Source organism: Stegastes partitus, unplaced genomic scaffold (assembly GCF_000690725.1).
Source record: "Stegastes partitus isolate 25-593 unplaced genomic scaffold, Stegastes_partitus-1.0.2 Scaffold482, whole genome shotgun sequence".
Lineage (NCBI taxonomy): Eukaryota > Metazoa > Chordata > Actinopteri > Pomacentridae > Stegastes > Stegastes partitus.
This window is the reverse complement of record NW_007578213.1, coordinates 392,977-407,893: the sequence shown is the minus strand read 5'-3', so window position 1 is coordinate 407,893 and position 14,917 is coordinate 392,977. Positions and strand designations below refer to the sequence as shown.

At 38.8% G+C, this 14,917-nt stretch overlaps 1 protein-coding gene across 1 annotated transcript; it reads right to left on the bottom strand.

Moving 5' to 3' along the window:
• Positions 1 to 648: 648 nt before the first annotated feature.
• On the bottom strand, positions 649 to 14,874 carry fxyd6 (FXYD domain containing ion transport regulator 6). Its single transcript, XM_008287017.1, has 8 exons — positions 14,783 to 14,874; positions 5,711 to 5,764; positions 5,285 to 5,308; positions 3,508 to 3,543; positions 3,304 to 3,378; positions 3,045 to 3,081; positions 2,890 to 2,939; positions 649 to 1,996 (listed from the first exon to the last, which is right to left on the bottom strand). The coding sequence occupies exons 2-8, from the start codon at positions 5,757 to 5,759 to the stop codon at positions 1,959 to 1,961; spliced, it is 309 nt and encodes a 102-aa protein (XP_008285239.1). The 5' UTR covers positions 5,760 to 5,764; positions 14,783 to 14,874; the 3' UTR covers positions 649 to 1,958.
• Positions 14,875 to 14,917: the final 43 nt, after the last annotated feature.

Below are 14,917 nucleotides of genomic sequence, written 5' to 3'. Positions count from 1 at the left end.
ACCAAACTGATGTCAAGTGATATTAGGGGTTGGCTTGGGAAATTTCTTTTTTTTCCTGAAGAAAAAAAAGTTGCAGTGTACAGTCGTCCTCAAATTTATTCTACCCTCCCATTAAAGAAGGGGGAAAAAAACAGCTGTCACTGAAATAAGTTGAAACTGACATAAGTAATAAAAAATAAAAAATTTAATGAAAATCATGACATTGCTTTTGAAATGTGGTTCAACAGAAATATTTTTTAAAACAAACAAACAAGCAAAAAAGCATGATGGGACCGTAAACTAATATTTATTTGAACAACCCTTTGAGCCAATCACTGCAATCAAGTGTTTTCTGTAACTCTCAGTCAGACTTCTGCACCTGTTGACAGGTGTTTAGATTTTGGTCCACTGCTCATCAACAAAGTGCTCTAATTTGTCCGGGACAGTTTTGCTTGTTTTTTTTGTTTTTGTTTTTTTAAAATTATTCTTATCAACCACAATACATAAGCAATGCCTTATTTTACTAAATTATAATTTCACAAATTTTTCTTTATTACTACTTTTTTCAGTTTCTAGTCATTTGAGTGACTATTGTGGATTTTGCCTTTTCTTTAATGAAAGGGTATGAAAACATTTGAGGAAGACTGTAATTGAATAAATATGACATGATTCTGTGTTCAGATATACATTTATTTATTAATGCCAAAAGCACAACAGGCTGCTACACAAACAAGGCCTCATGCGTTGAATGAACATAGCATTTAACTGTACAGTGGTCATCTTTAAAACAGGTGAACTCAGACTTAAGACTGGTGCAAGTCTGACCCAACAGGAGATTCTCATAATCTGTTCTCTCTCTATAATTTGGCTTACATTAGGCTACTATTAATGTAGTCTGGCACATGAATAATATCAATTTTAAGTTTCACTTTTGTCAAACTCAGCACCTAAACTTTGTCTCTTTGTCAGTAATTTACTACATATTATGCAGTCATTCAATACATTGTGGCATTTGAGGGAATGGCTACGCAAATTTCATAAACAAACATCAAAGAGGAAAGAAAGATACCCTGGCTTCACAGATTTGCGGCACAAGTGAGTGTGTATAGGGAAACTAATCATAGCCTTGTTGGAGACTAGTTAATCCTGACGGAGCCAGAGACGGAGCGGTGGAGTGGACATGTGGAGAAGAAGGCAGTGAGACAGCTGACGCACGAGCTTCCTCCACTGTAGATGGTAAAACACCGGCGTGGAGGAGCCCATGCAGATACCTGCAAACCATCCCTGCGCTCAAGTCAGAGAGCTGTGGCAGTGGAGATTGTCTCTTGTAAGGCTCGTGTAGAAACATACACATACACACACGCACTCGTGATGTGCACACAGTCATACATATACAGGATAAACATACATATGTGCACACAAACACACCCAACCATTCAAACAAAGACATAAATGAATAATATTTAGCCATTTATCTTATATGTAAACTATCCATACTTATATATACATATATATATATACTTATATATGTTTGCTGTATATATGCATATATATTCCAAATGTGACAAACATTATTCAAGACAGCCGACAAAACAAGCAACAAATGGACGAATCCTAGAACCTAAAGGCAATAAATAGAAGTACAAAATGAAGAACAGCGGACCACACAACAGTAAAAATTCCTCTAGGGTTTTAAAGACAATCCTGTGTCGAAGGTGCTACTGGCTAAGACGACAAACTGGAGTGAGAGACTGTCACAGAAAGGCACAGGAATGGACGAGAGCACTGAGGGACTGGCACGGTCACAACAAAGAACAACAGGCACAAGATTTATGTATATATTACACCTCTAAACGTATACCTCCCCCTCCTCCCCGTTTGTATAACCAGTTAGAATAGTCAGCGACTGGTATTGTGGCTAAAATATCAAAGGAAACTGATCATGGTCTCAGAAGGCAGTCAGGTCCTGTGGAGTTGCCTCAGTCCTCTGCTGGAGTCTCTTTGGCAGCCGCTGCAGCTGAAAGAGGTCAAGGACGAGTGATTTAGTTGAAGCACAAGTGCAAAACTTTAAACTTGCCCACAGCTATTTCTTGATAAAATCTAACTCTGCTGTACTTAATCAATCACTCAAAGGACTATGCTCATAGTTCTGCTAACAGCTGATAAGTAAACGTAGATAACTTGTGATTGCTGACCTTTCTCTAAAGGATACTACCATCTAGCAGTAGGTTGCTTACTAATCGGCTCCACTACATTTGAGAGGAAAATATTCTTCCTTTTTACTGCTGTGCATTTTTAAACAGCTATAGTGACTTTGAGGATATATGCAAATAATATAAATCCCTGGACAATAAACGTCTTAGTACATTATTTTTCGCTGATCGTACTTCACACTTAGTCAAGTAATTTCTTGTCTTTTACTCGTAGGGAAGGTTGCTTTTTTTTAATGTGGTATTGCAACTTTTGCATGGAAAAAAAGGATGTGAACACTTTTTCCACTACTGCCCTCACAGCTGTGCATTGAAGTTCTAAAAATGATACCGTATTTGTTTGGTTGTTGAAAAGCTTGGCAACTGTGAAATCTTATAAGTCGGATCATCCTGACATGCAGCCACAGGGAGACAGTTTAAAGCAGTTCTTGCTTAAAACTGCAGCAAGTCTTTCCCATCTGATTTTTATGAAGTACTGGAGTGAAGTGAAACCTCAAACAGACTGATCAGAAGGCATGATATCAAGCTTATCCTTGGAAAAAGGTCAGCAGTAATTCAAACTACATCTAAGTTGTATGCACTCGGTATAGTCCCCCCCTGTGCTATGGGTTAGTCCCAAAGGGAAACTCAATTATGGATGTATGTCAGGAGGTGAGCCAGAGGTGAAAGAACTGACAGAGAGTTAAAATGTGTATCTTACCCTTGGAGACGATAAGGTTCTCCTCCTGTGCCTCCTCGTCTCCGGGGGCCCTGAAGAGAAGATCCACAGGTTGTCATGGTTACCAAATTGTGTTTTGAGAAAAAAAAAAAACCTTACACAACACAAGTCTTTTATTCAATCACACAGGGACATACCTGGGCTTCTGGCTGATACTGCAGCGGCATCTCCGACCTAGAAACATAAGGAGTCATTAGCTGATGCTCAGAGGCCTAATTAGTTAAATGAATCATCTGTATCACTGCTATTAACAGTGTTACCTGATTAGAAAGATAACACAAACACCACAGATAGTATAGAAATGTTATATTAATTTATCAATTTTTTTTTTTTTATTCAATTGTAACACAGTTATATTGAGCGCATGAAGACATAAAGGTAGAGAAGTTCACTTACTGAGGATTAGAAGGATGCCCAGTGCGAACAGCACCACAGCGAACGCCAGTCCTCCAACCCTCAGGCTCTCATAGTCTACAGAACACAAGGAGAGAAATGCAATCATCATCATTTGTTGCACAGATCTTTTAGGCACTTACGCTGTCATTATGTCTCAATGGTGTGCTGATGACAGGATGTTTCCAAGTTTTTTTAAAAACTTACCATAAATGAAAGGATTTTCTTCTTTCTCTTTGCCATCTGTAAATGTATGACAAAATCAAACACTTTTAGAATCACACTGTGAAATCAAAAATAGAACTTTGCAAAATCTGACAATCAGTTATCTCATGTTACGTGCTAAATATATGTCAAAAACATATTTTAAGTTTTTTTTTTAAAGAAAATTTTTTTTTTTCTATCATCGACATGTAATTCATAAAATTTTTGTTGATGACTCATCTTCAACTTGGGAGTAGTTATGTTAGGTTCAATTGTGAAATGATACCAAGCAGCTACTACCAGAGCTTCAGACTGAAGGCAGTGTGGGAGTATTTTAAAATGCGATGCTTTCAACCATCGCTAAATGCCACCTCCAAAAAATCCCTGGTTTTAGATGATACCCTTTCAAAAGTGCCAGCTTCTCTTAAGAAATACCAAGTAATATGATTTACCAGTGATTAATTGTGGTCTCAATTGTGAAATTCAGGTACTGTAATAAGTGTGCTAATAGGTGTTTTTGAACAGTTTGCAGTATAATGCATGCACTGTACAATATAACTAAAAAAATATGAGTAAAAGGGCTGCCTTAAAATCTAACATTAAGTCAGAAAATACTGTTTCCTCTTTTAACACAGCCAGATGTAATCTTGATGGAAAAACTAGTTATTAGTTATGTAAAGTCAGATCTCTGTTTAGATGATGTAAGCTTCTTTTGTCATTACGTGTAATTGAGAGTCTTTTTCAGGCCAATTAGGATGTTCTGTTGTGTAGCTCCATTAATGTGTTAGACAATGGAGACACTTAAGGTTTTTTTGTTTTAACTTGGAAATCTGTTTTAGTTTAACTAGAAAAGCCAATTCACTCGAGTTTACTTTCTGACTGTATTTAATTTCTGGTAATTCTGGGAACTTCTATTACCTTCTATTGTTTTTATTGTTTCAGCAACACTAATTTTACTTATGTTCAGGTTGTAATAGATCTTATAATTTTGTGCAATTATTTTAATTAGTTTTCAGTTTACAGTTCAGAATCTTGTTCATATTTACTATTTGACATAATTCTACACTTGGCACAATCAAATAAAGACAAACATAAAACAAGAATCACACTATCCAATCCTTTATTTAATCACATTTGTTTCAAAATAAAACATAACAAGTACCGTCCATACATGGATGTACTAATTGTAGCAGCATGCATGGCTGTCTGTTCTGTATACATTTCTTTAGAGATACAAAGACTGTCAATTTCTTCAAAAATTGCTAAATCAAGTGAAAACCTCCTTTCTGGGTCCATGTTAGAAAAATCTGCACCTCATGATTTACATCCATGGTCATGCAGCAGCTCTAATCACCAACTTAGAATTGACTCTTTCAATGGCCACAACCATGATGCTCCCTTAACTTGTTAAAGTCTTTTTGTTCCAAATGTTAACCATATATTAACTGCTTTACCACAGTTTAACCGCCATATTTCTATAATCTTAACCATAGGCTACTGTAGTTGTCACCACTAATATAATTAAATCTTTACACATGAGAATTTTCCTACATTTTTTAACAGATACAGAGACACCATCAACTCTCTTTCCTGCCAAGCTACCAGCTCTCATCTCTGCAGCCCTCTCACATCTCTTTCTAGTTAGGTCTGGGAATGTTTGGGCTCTATCCATACATCTGCCACAATCCCTGAAGGTCTGATCTGGAAACCAAGAGACCCATCTAAGGGGCTGTTAAGGCTGAGGTCTGACCCTATTAGAGACCGCATGAGGGCTACTTACCCTGTGCACTGGGGCCTGCTACAGCTGAGAGGCAGCGAAGAGAGGAAGTGGTTGGTGTTAGAGGGGAGACAGATAAGAAAATAGAAGACTGTGAGTGAAACACACTTCACTTCAAGTGTCACAAAAACAGTTAACATCACAGTGCCACGTTGTTTTTTTGTGTTTACACTTAGACACACAGCATACGGAGACCTCACACACACAGTCAGGGACACAGACAGACAGTGGAACCCACATCTAAAGCCCTAAAAGAAGTAATTGATGTTTTCCCTGTGTCCGCACCCAGTGAGTGTCTTTTCATCAAACATCAGTACCCGCCCCAACACTGCCTCCCTATGGACAAGCAGTGAGCGTGCATGCATGCATGTGTGTTTGTATGCATGGGTGTGTTTGCATGTACGTTTCATGAGTGGGGGGGTTACTTACCAGCCACACATACCAAGAGGGAAGAGAGGAAGAGCAAAATAGTTTCCATGGCAACTGTTGACACAGAGTAATAAAGAGGGAGGGTGAGTGAGAATGAAAGAAATAAATCCAGCGAGAGAGGTCTTTCGTAAGCTGCACTTCTCCAGCGTATGTGTCTGCAATTTGGGACATAAACGATAAAAGTGAACACACATTCAGTTTATGTACATCACGTACACTATAACCACACAAGCTCATGTCCAGTAAGTGTGGGGAAAGAGAAACCACATCACACAGCAACAGCTCTGTCCAAACCCCTGGAGTTTAACTCATGTAAAAAGCCTGCGGATATAGTTTTTAGTGATCCATGTTCAGAGCCATACATGTTCTCTTTTCCTGGCAGAGATTACTCCTTCCTCCCTGCGGACATCACTCAACCTTGGCCTAATTTCATGTAGGCTATTCAGTGCACACACACACCAACTGTGTCTGCAAAATGTGCTCACAATCAACTATTTTCCATTATTGAATACATCGTGGAGGAACTGTAATGTGGTAAGATGCGTTTTCAGCTATGCTAGCTGCATTGGACCAGACATGGTAATGTTTGGTTTCCAACTTTGGCACAAGCTGAGCAGATAGGTTTATTTATATCACACCATTCAGACACGAGACAATATAAGTGCTTGACAGAATCATTAAAAACTAGGAACTCTTGATTTTATGCCTCCACCAGTCAGTCAAGTGTCAGTTTACACCCATGTCTGTCCAGATTTGACTTATGACCTTTTGGATTTAAAATTTTGTCACTTTATCCAATAAGAAATGCTGTCATGATGAACACATGGATTTTTAAGTAATGGCCAAAAATCAGTTTTGGTCAGAGGTATATTGAACACTACATTTTAATTAGTTCCTCCTAAATTCAAGTGGAAATTTGTGGCAGATGAAATGAAATTCCCTGCAGACATTTCTGATTTATCGTGTGTACAAGAATACATAGACACAGGGTCCAAGTGGCCTTTGACCTTGAAACAAAAAAAATCTTATTCGTCAAGTAAACATTTGTGCTAAATAGACTAAATATCTCTTGAAGGTTTGGGGAGAATTTCTTCAAATTTGTCCAAAGTCCTTCAGTAAAAGGCAGGTGGATCAAAATTTGGTTACTGGAGACATTTCACTTCTCATCCAAGAGGATTCCTCAGTTCTAACTGACGAGTAGAAACCTCCTCAGTTCTAACGTATTCCTCTGAGTCTTGTCTTTAAGAACCCTTGTGAAGTCCAGTTGCTTTTTACTTAAGCGCTTAGGACAAATTTAAAGAAATTGCCCCCAAGAGACATCAAATCTGTGAGAATGGGCCAGACAGATGTATACATACAGATGGACAACCCGAAAACATAGCCATTGGCTGTCACTGTGGACACCGCGGAGGTATAAATAACCCATTAAAGAGACATTAAAACAACATTTGAAAGACAGATGACACTGAAACAAAAGCAAAAACAAATAGAAAGTATTAAAATGTTTAAAGAATTTGTGTACTTTATTGGAACCAAACAATAATGTTTTAAGACCTGACTTAAATGCCTTGACAGTTTTAGCAGACCTTGGGTATTCAGGAAGCTTCTTCCACAAGTGGGTAGCGTAAAAACTAAAAGCTGTATCTTAATCCTAACACTGAGTAAGCCTGTCCCAGAGGGCCTGAGAGGTCTGGATGCTTCATAACATACAAATAAATCCGATGTACATTTAGGCCTGAGACTATTTAGTTCTCTTAGACAGGTATCAGGATTTTAAAATTTTACAACACAGGAAGCAAGTACGGTGATTTAAGGACCCTTGTAGTGTGCTGCACTTTCTCTGGTAGCAACTTTTTACGTGAACTGCAGCTGTGACATGATTGTAATACTGATACATTGCATTGATATGTTGTCTAGCATGCTAAAAATAAATGCATGCATAGGTGTTTGTGCATCTTAAATAGACAGAAATCTCTACATTCTGTCCAAAACACTTTCTTCTTGTGTCACCAGATTAGTATTTGCGCTCTAATGTGAAATCCAACTGTTGGATACACAACCATAAAATTTAGTTCACATATTCACGTCCACTTTTCATCTAAATCTGTTATCAGGCAAAAATGGTTTATCCAAAACGTTGGTTTATGACTGAATACTGGCATAACTCTTGAATTTGTGTCATTTTTTTTGTTTTGTTTTTAATTTATTTTAACATGCTAACCTAAGTTTGTCAAAATGATAAACCTTACGTGTACTACACATCAGCAGGTTAAAGCTAAAGTTGTCATTGTGAACAGGATGGCTTTCAGACTGTAGTATTTACTTTAAAGCACCATTCTGACAAAGTTTCAGGGTCAGTAGCATGACTGGAGATTCTCAGTCTTGTTTCAATTAGTATGGCAATGAACCATTTATATCTAACCTATCCGCAAAATGTTCACAGCTAAACATTAAATGTTCTGATTAAACGTATCTGCACAATACTCAGGTTTTTTTCTAATCTGTACCTCTATAATATCAGAAAACCTGGTAATACATATATGTTTCTTTTTTGATTATGTTTTGGCAAATGAAAGCACTCAATGAATGAAATGCACTTTGTGACATCTACACAATTTGATTGGATTCAATTCACTTTTAATTTGAGACATTTGAACAGACTACAGTCTCACATTTTAAAACTCCTACAAAGTCGATTTTTTTTGTCTGTTTTCTGTTTCTATCATTTCAGCAGATGAATAGCTTGACAGTTGTACAAGGCCAGACTTGTTGGCCACAAAAAGTCATAAATCAATACCCATGAGTAGTCTAATTCCCCATTAGATTACCAAGAGGTCTGAATCTTCAGGAGTCATCAAATAAACTAACACTGAATATCAAGTGTAATGGTTCAATGTAGCTGAATACAGATGGACAACATGATTTGACATCAGGGCATTTGGTGAAGCATGTCTACGCACCACTGTGAATTCATAGAACATGTCTGCAGTTCAACATGTACATATTCTCTGTACAAACCACAGAAGCTTCTGTATTGAGCCTTAAAAACTCTAAAGGTTTAATATAAGTTTTGCTTGGGAGTGCAACCTGCCTGCCTGCATGCTTTTATTTCTTTATGTCTATCTCAATGATTGGTTCCCTGATTGACTGGATTAATTTATTCCCATCTACCCATCTGGCTGTTTTTCTGTCTTCAGCTGCATCTGCTGTTCAGGACATAGTGCTCTTAAATGAGCCCATTATACTCATTAACAGAGGCATCGACTGCAGCATTCCTGCACGGTTGCAGTCTGTATGTTGGGACTCTGTCTATTTGATTTGTGAGCCCTCAAATAGATTTGAGCTGCACACTAATAACTAGGACATTTGTGAAATAATGTGACACAAGATGACAACTGAGGAACAGAGGCAGCTATGGCATCCATTAGCCTAACGGCATCTGAACCCAAAGTGACCTTGGACAGAAAAAAAAAAAGGTGTAGTTTAATGAGCAGCTTCATGCAAGAATAGTTTGCTACAATCCAATTTTCATTGTTATCGTTGATTATTTTTGAGTGGATGTGCACAGAGCTTTTTACAATCAGTGAGAACAAATCAGAATAATTCAGAAGCTCTTTTGCGACTCGCTTTAAAATTCTCATTTAGAAATATTAGGCACAAAAGAAGTGCTCTTCTTTATATGAGGACTTTCCCTACAGTAGCACCTTTACAGTCAAGACAAAAAAAACCTCTGATGTCTTTTCTCAAGGTCTCTTTAACCATCACCACATACATGTTAAGACGATTATGATGCATTCAAAGTGGCACTTTCACAGTCTGGTTAAAACCAAACGTAGATGTGAATGATGAGATGTGACAATCTAGGCTTTGAAGGCATGTCTTTCACATTTGCACATCTTGAGAGAGACATCTTTGTTCACATCAAAGGTGATGATTGATGGCTGGCCCCAAACTGTACATCACTTACGTTCAGTTCAGACATATTAATAAGTACCGATCCAGCTCTCGTACAGCAGGCGGGAAAACTGGGACAAGCAGTCAATAAGCAGGTCATCTATGTTTATTCTGTCACCCAGCTCACTTAATTGAGCAAACACAGATTACTTGTTTTTTTTCCCCACTCAATTCAGAATGAGCTGTTTTGAGGGTTGCAAGCAAAAAAAACAACTAAATATTGACTCATTCCCTGCCATTGCAAATTTGACATTTCCATCTCGACACAATTGCTTACAATTATCTGTGACAGTTTTTACAACAGCCATAGCTGAGACATTCAACCTTAAATATAGATATTGTAGTTAGTCTAGGCTGTGTATATCAGGGCTTTCTTTCCATATCTGACATATATATATATGGCGCCCTCCATAATTATTGGTTAAGATGTGTTAAAAGCCTTAAATAAATTCAGTTTTTATTGCAGAAGCATACTCTCACACTGAAAATTTTTGAAAAATGTAACCTTCAACTCAACTCAAATGAATTGTTGGCAAAAGGGGGTTGTACAAAGTATTAACATCAAGGGTGCTAATAGATGTGGCACACATGATGTAAAAGAATTATTTTTTAATGTGGGATTTTTTTCACACTGAACAAATGCAGTTGAATTAAAGGTTGAATTTTCCTCTTTTTTTCATTGTGGTCCTATATTATTTAGAAAAAAAATGAATTTACTAGAAGCTAAAGAACACATCTTAACCAGGGGTGCCAATAATTATGGAGAGCTGTATATATATATATATATATACTGTATATGTATATGTATCTTCAAGGGTTCATTTGTAGGACAATAGAGCTTTACTGAGGATAAAATCTCACTGCGAAGAGCTGCCAATCACAGTGGTGGTATGTGATAGGTGTGCATTTGACCGTGAGCCACCTTCATCTCCCTTTTCAACAGCAACAGAAGTCTGCCTTTCACCCCTCTTACCCTCCTCGACTTTCAATCATCACACGCTGCTACGCTTGTGCAAAAACCACTATTTATCTGAGAGGAATCGGGAATAAATAGAGAAAGATGGATGGAGAAGTGAAATCATGTTCGAACAGATGTCGACTGCTGAGTAAACCCTCCATTGGCTAACCAGCACACTTGCCCTTCTATCACTGTTTTCAGAAAAAGCTAAAGTAAAAGGCTTCAGTATACACTAAAAATGGAAAACTTAAAGGTGCAGCATGGAATTTTTTTATGTTAACCAACAAAAGTTTTGTTTACATACATTGCTAAAGACCAATATGCACTGTGTGAATCATTTAGCTCTTATCTGCCTTTTAAATGTTCATTTACCTTTTTAAATGTTTTTAAATCCAGGTTGTTTACATCTATAATTATTTGCTAATTATCGTCTTCTTCACTGTCAGTGCTGTGTTTCTTGGTGCTTGATTTCTTCCACATGTGGATTAGTGGAATAATGTAAAATCGTTGGAAGGAATGTGTATCCTGTCACCTGCATGTGTGGGCACGTGTGTTCTCATGTGTGTTTAAAATATAAGCAAAACAGGGGACTGCTAGAGGTTGAATCCTTCATAGGGAACCCTTAAAGTGCAACTATCTATAGTGCATGATGATCTACTTATATATTTGCAGAATGTGTTTGCATAACTTTCTTCAACCCCTTTGGCACTATATTTAGTAACAGCAATATGGAATAATGTGTGTTCATCAGATGCTGTCTTGCACCGGTAGTGTTAAACTACTGTACATCTGAGACTAATGAAAGGACAGAAAGTTGGAAGGAAACATTGAGCCATTGGTGGATGATGGGAAGGAATCTGATACTCTTTTGTTTCTCATCTTACCAACACACTTAACTGCATAGATATGACAGTAAGTGATCAGGGCCAACTGGACGATGTCCGCCAATTCCTGGAGGAACCAAAGATATTACAGGGCTGAAAGCCAAGCAATCAGTCAGACTCCAAACACAAGATGTCAGTTCATACTGCATCACCTGTCCCTCTTGTAAAGACAGAGAAAGCAGTCCTTTGTGCAACACAAAACCCAATTTGAAATAAGTTCTACCCTAGTTATCAACCATAGTTCTCGCAATTTTGACATCAAATTGCATTTAAATAGCTGTCCAAAGGATTCAACTGCGATTGATACATACTTCATGAGAATACAGACCAGATATCCAGAAAGGCAGTACTGCAAGATCGGCAATTGTCCTAAAATGAATATTAAATAGATTCTCTTCCTTCTTGACAACAAAATCCGTTGTGATAGTTTCAACAAGCATGGTTTTCCAAAACTGAGTGGTCAGTTCTTTTTAAAAGGTTTGAGTAGTTCTGACGTTACATTGGTAAACATTTTTGAATAGTTTTGTTTGATGTTTATGAGTAAGCTGGGGTACTTTTTCAAATAAAGTATGAAAGTGTTAGTGTGCAGACACTCTTGCTAAATTCAGTTCTATACAGGAGTGTTTTCCTTCACTGAATTTATCAGTTTAGCTTAATTTTATATTTGCAGAAAACATACTTTTCTGTTTTGAATCTCACATAGGATAAAAAAAACTGGGGAGATTTTTTAGGGACATTTTTTTGCTGTTATTAGGTAGTGGCAGTGAAATATGAGGAGAAAGAGCAGGAAATGACCTGACGTGAGGCTCTGACTGACCAGAAATTGAACCCGGGACTTAAATAAATAACTTGACTACTGGGTCATCCAAGAACAGAATTTTTGTCAGATCACATCTCTGTTAGGAAGTGTAGTATTTTTAACCGTTAGTGGGTCAGTGTCATTTGAGTATTTGGCAGCATGGCATTGGTCTGTGTAATGTAGCTGCTGTTCTGTGCCAGCTTTTCTCTCCCAGAGTATTATACATGGCACCTGAGCAGTCGCCTCTGCTCCTTATCTGCACTGTTGTTTGGCAATACTGAGATCCAGAGTCAGGCTTTCTTTTGTCTGAGAGGAGAGAACAAGAAAAGGGCAGGCAAACTGACTCTATCTGTTGGGAAGGACAACAAAATAACAGGCAGGGAGGCCGTTTTCTGTAATGTGGGGGCAAAGAAAGGACAGGCTGAGAGACAGTGAGGATGGGAGCCAAACAGACGGGGACAAACACTGTCTGGTTGGGGAACGCAGGTGAAGGGCATTCAGAGGAGACACCGTCTGAGGGGAGAGGACATTGGAAGGGCAGTCTGTTGTATGATAGTGACATTTCTAGTATAAAATGCACGGAGCACTAAACAGAAAGGTCAGGGAACGTGGTCAGGAACGTTTGATGAGGGAACGGAAGAAACAGGAGGGCGATCAGAGAGACAAGATTAAGTCAAAGCAATTGGAGCAGTGAGACGGTGAAGCAGACGAGGGCAGAAGCGTGTCCAACAATCACAGGGACACGAAAGCTATTATGACCGTAACCACTGACATTACACAAGTTTGCAAATGTGTGGGTCTCAGACATGCTTGAAATTACTGTCTATTGAATTATGGAAAAAAACAGACAAGGTCATGGAAGAAACATCCATCCATCCATTATCTATCCATCCATCCATCCATCCATTATTTATACACCGCTTAATCCTCACTAGGGTCGCCGGGGGGCTGGAGCCTATCCCAGCCGACTTAGGGCGAAGGCAGGGGACACCCTGGACAGGTCACCAGATTCCAATGTGTCAACTGTATGTGGTTTTACAGGCGATCACATCCCACCAACATCTGTCTGAGTCCTTGATGTTAGCAGTGGTCTGTCTTGTGCACAGCTACACAGGGACTAAGCCATATTTCAAATAGTATCATGACCATGTGACTGTTCTCCCTGTGTTGCTGTGGTTGCTTTATTGTCCGATTGCTGTTTCTGTAGTGGCATCACTGTGTTGACCTTTGACCCTGAGGCTCCTGAGCATTTTCATACAATAAGCAAATCAGTTCCAGGGTCAAATTAAAGCCACTTGTCCATTATTCATTATGATTTCCATTATCAGTCAAATGTAGGGCAGCTAAATGGGTCACACCACAGGTCTCCACGACTTGGCCCCTTTGTATCTGCCATCCTAATGTTGTTACGTCACCATGACAACAATGTGCGTGGTTCCATCGTGTCCTGTTATCGCCATGGTAACTGTCTCCAACTGAAAATTCTGGCGCCGAAGGAGAAACAGGTTAAGATGATGGACTCACATGAACAGCACAAGGACAGCCGGAGTCCCCACAGGAACATGGGGTGTGGCACACGGCAGGGAAGTCAGAGTTATTCAGCAGAAATGCGACTCATTTTAATTCATCCATTTGTACATGTCTAAATAGCTATAGAGGGAGGGCGATTGTAAATTCTGTTATCTGTCCAGGTTGCGCGCCGACGACATTGACCGACCTCAGTAACGCACTGATAACCTCTCCATTATGATGTAAACCAGCAGCCGACATGGCTCAGCCAGATATCACCTGACTGGCAGCCTCATTACAAGCAGCTGCCACAGTGTACATCTCAACATCCGATGCGTGACGTCTGCGCATTCATCCACTTGTGCGTCCGTCAACCTGTGGATCATCTGCTGTTACAGAAAACCATGATCCGCCTTGCGTTTTTTTTCATCCCCTTTTCAGTGAAAAACAACCACAGCAGTGACATTAGGCTCGATATCTGGTGTTTGGTTTTCACTTAACTGTCACAAGGCGCGTCAAAGAAAGTGAATTAATCGTGCTTTCGTGCGTATTTGCATGCATGTTTTGCCGCCAAACCAGTGCAGGTTGTTGCGATCAGTGCCAACAGACACACCCTCTTGGTATATTAGAGCGAGGTAAATAACAACTAGCGATTTACGTGGTATCTGTGTGAGTTATTGAGACCACTTTAAGCGCTGTGAAGCGAAAAAATATTCCAAACATCACACGTTTTGGCGTCAAAAAATATCAATTAGATATTTACGTAATTCACTGACAATCCGAGTGATTACACCCTCTATTGGTTCTGGCATTTGTACTTAAAATTAGCTACAAAAAATCCAATAAATTTGGGTTGCCTTCTAATCCATCTCCATTCAGAGGCTATTATGACCCCTGTCTCCAATCCTCCGAAAATATAGCAAACAATAACACAATCCAAGACATCAAATGTGCGCTCTTCAACTTACCTCTTGTTTCTCCAGCGGACGAACTGATATTCACCCACGAAAAAAAAAAAAAAAATCAATCAGCTTGTCTCACAGGTCTTTTGTTTCAAGTATTCTCATCTGTCAGTATGTGCACACTGCTCACATCTACTTCTC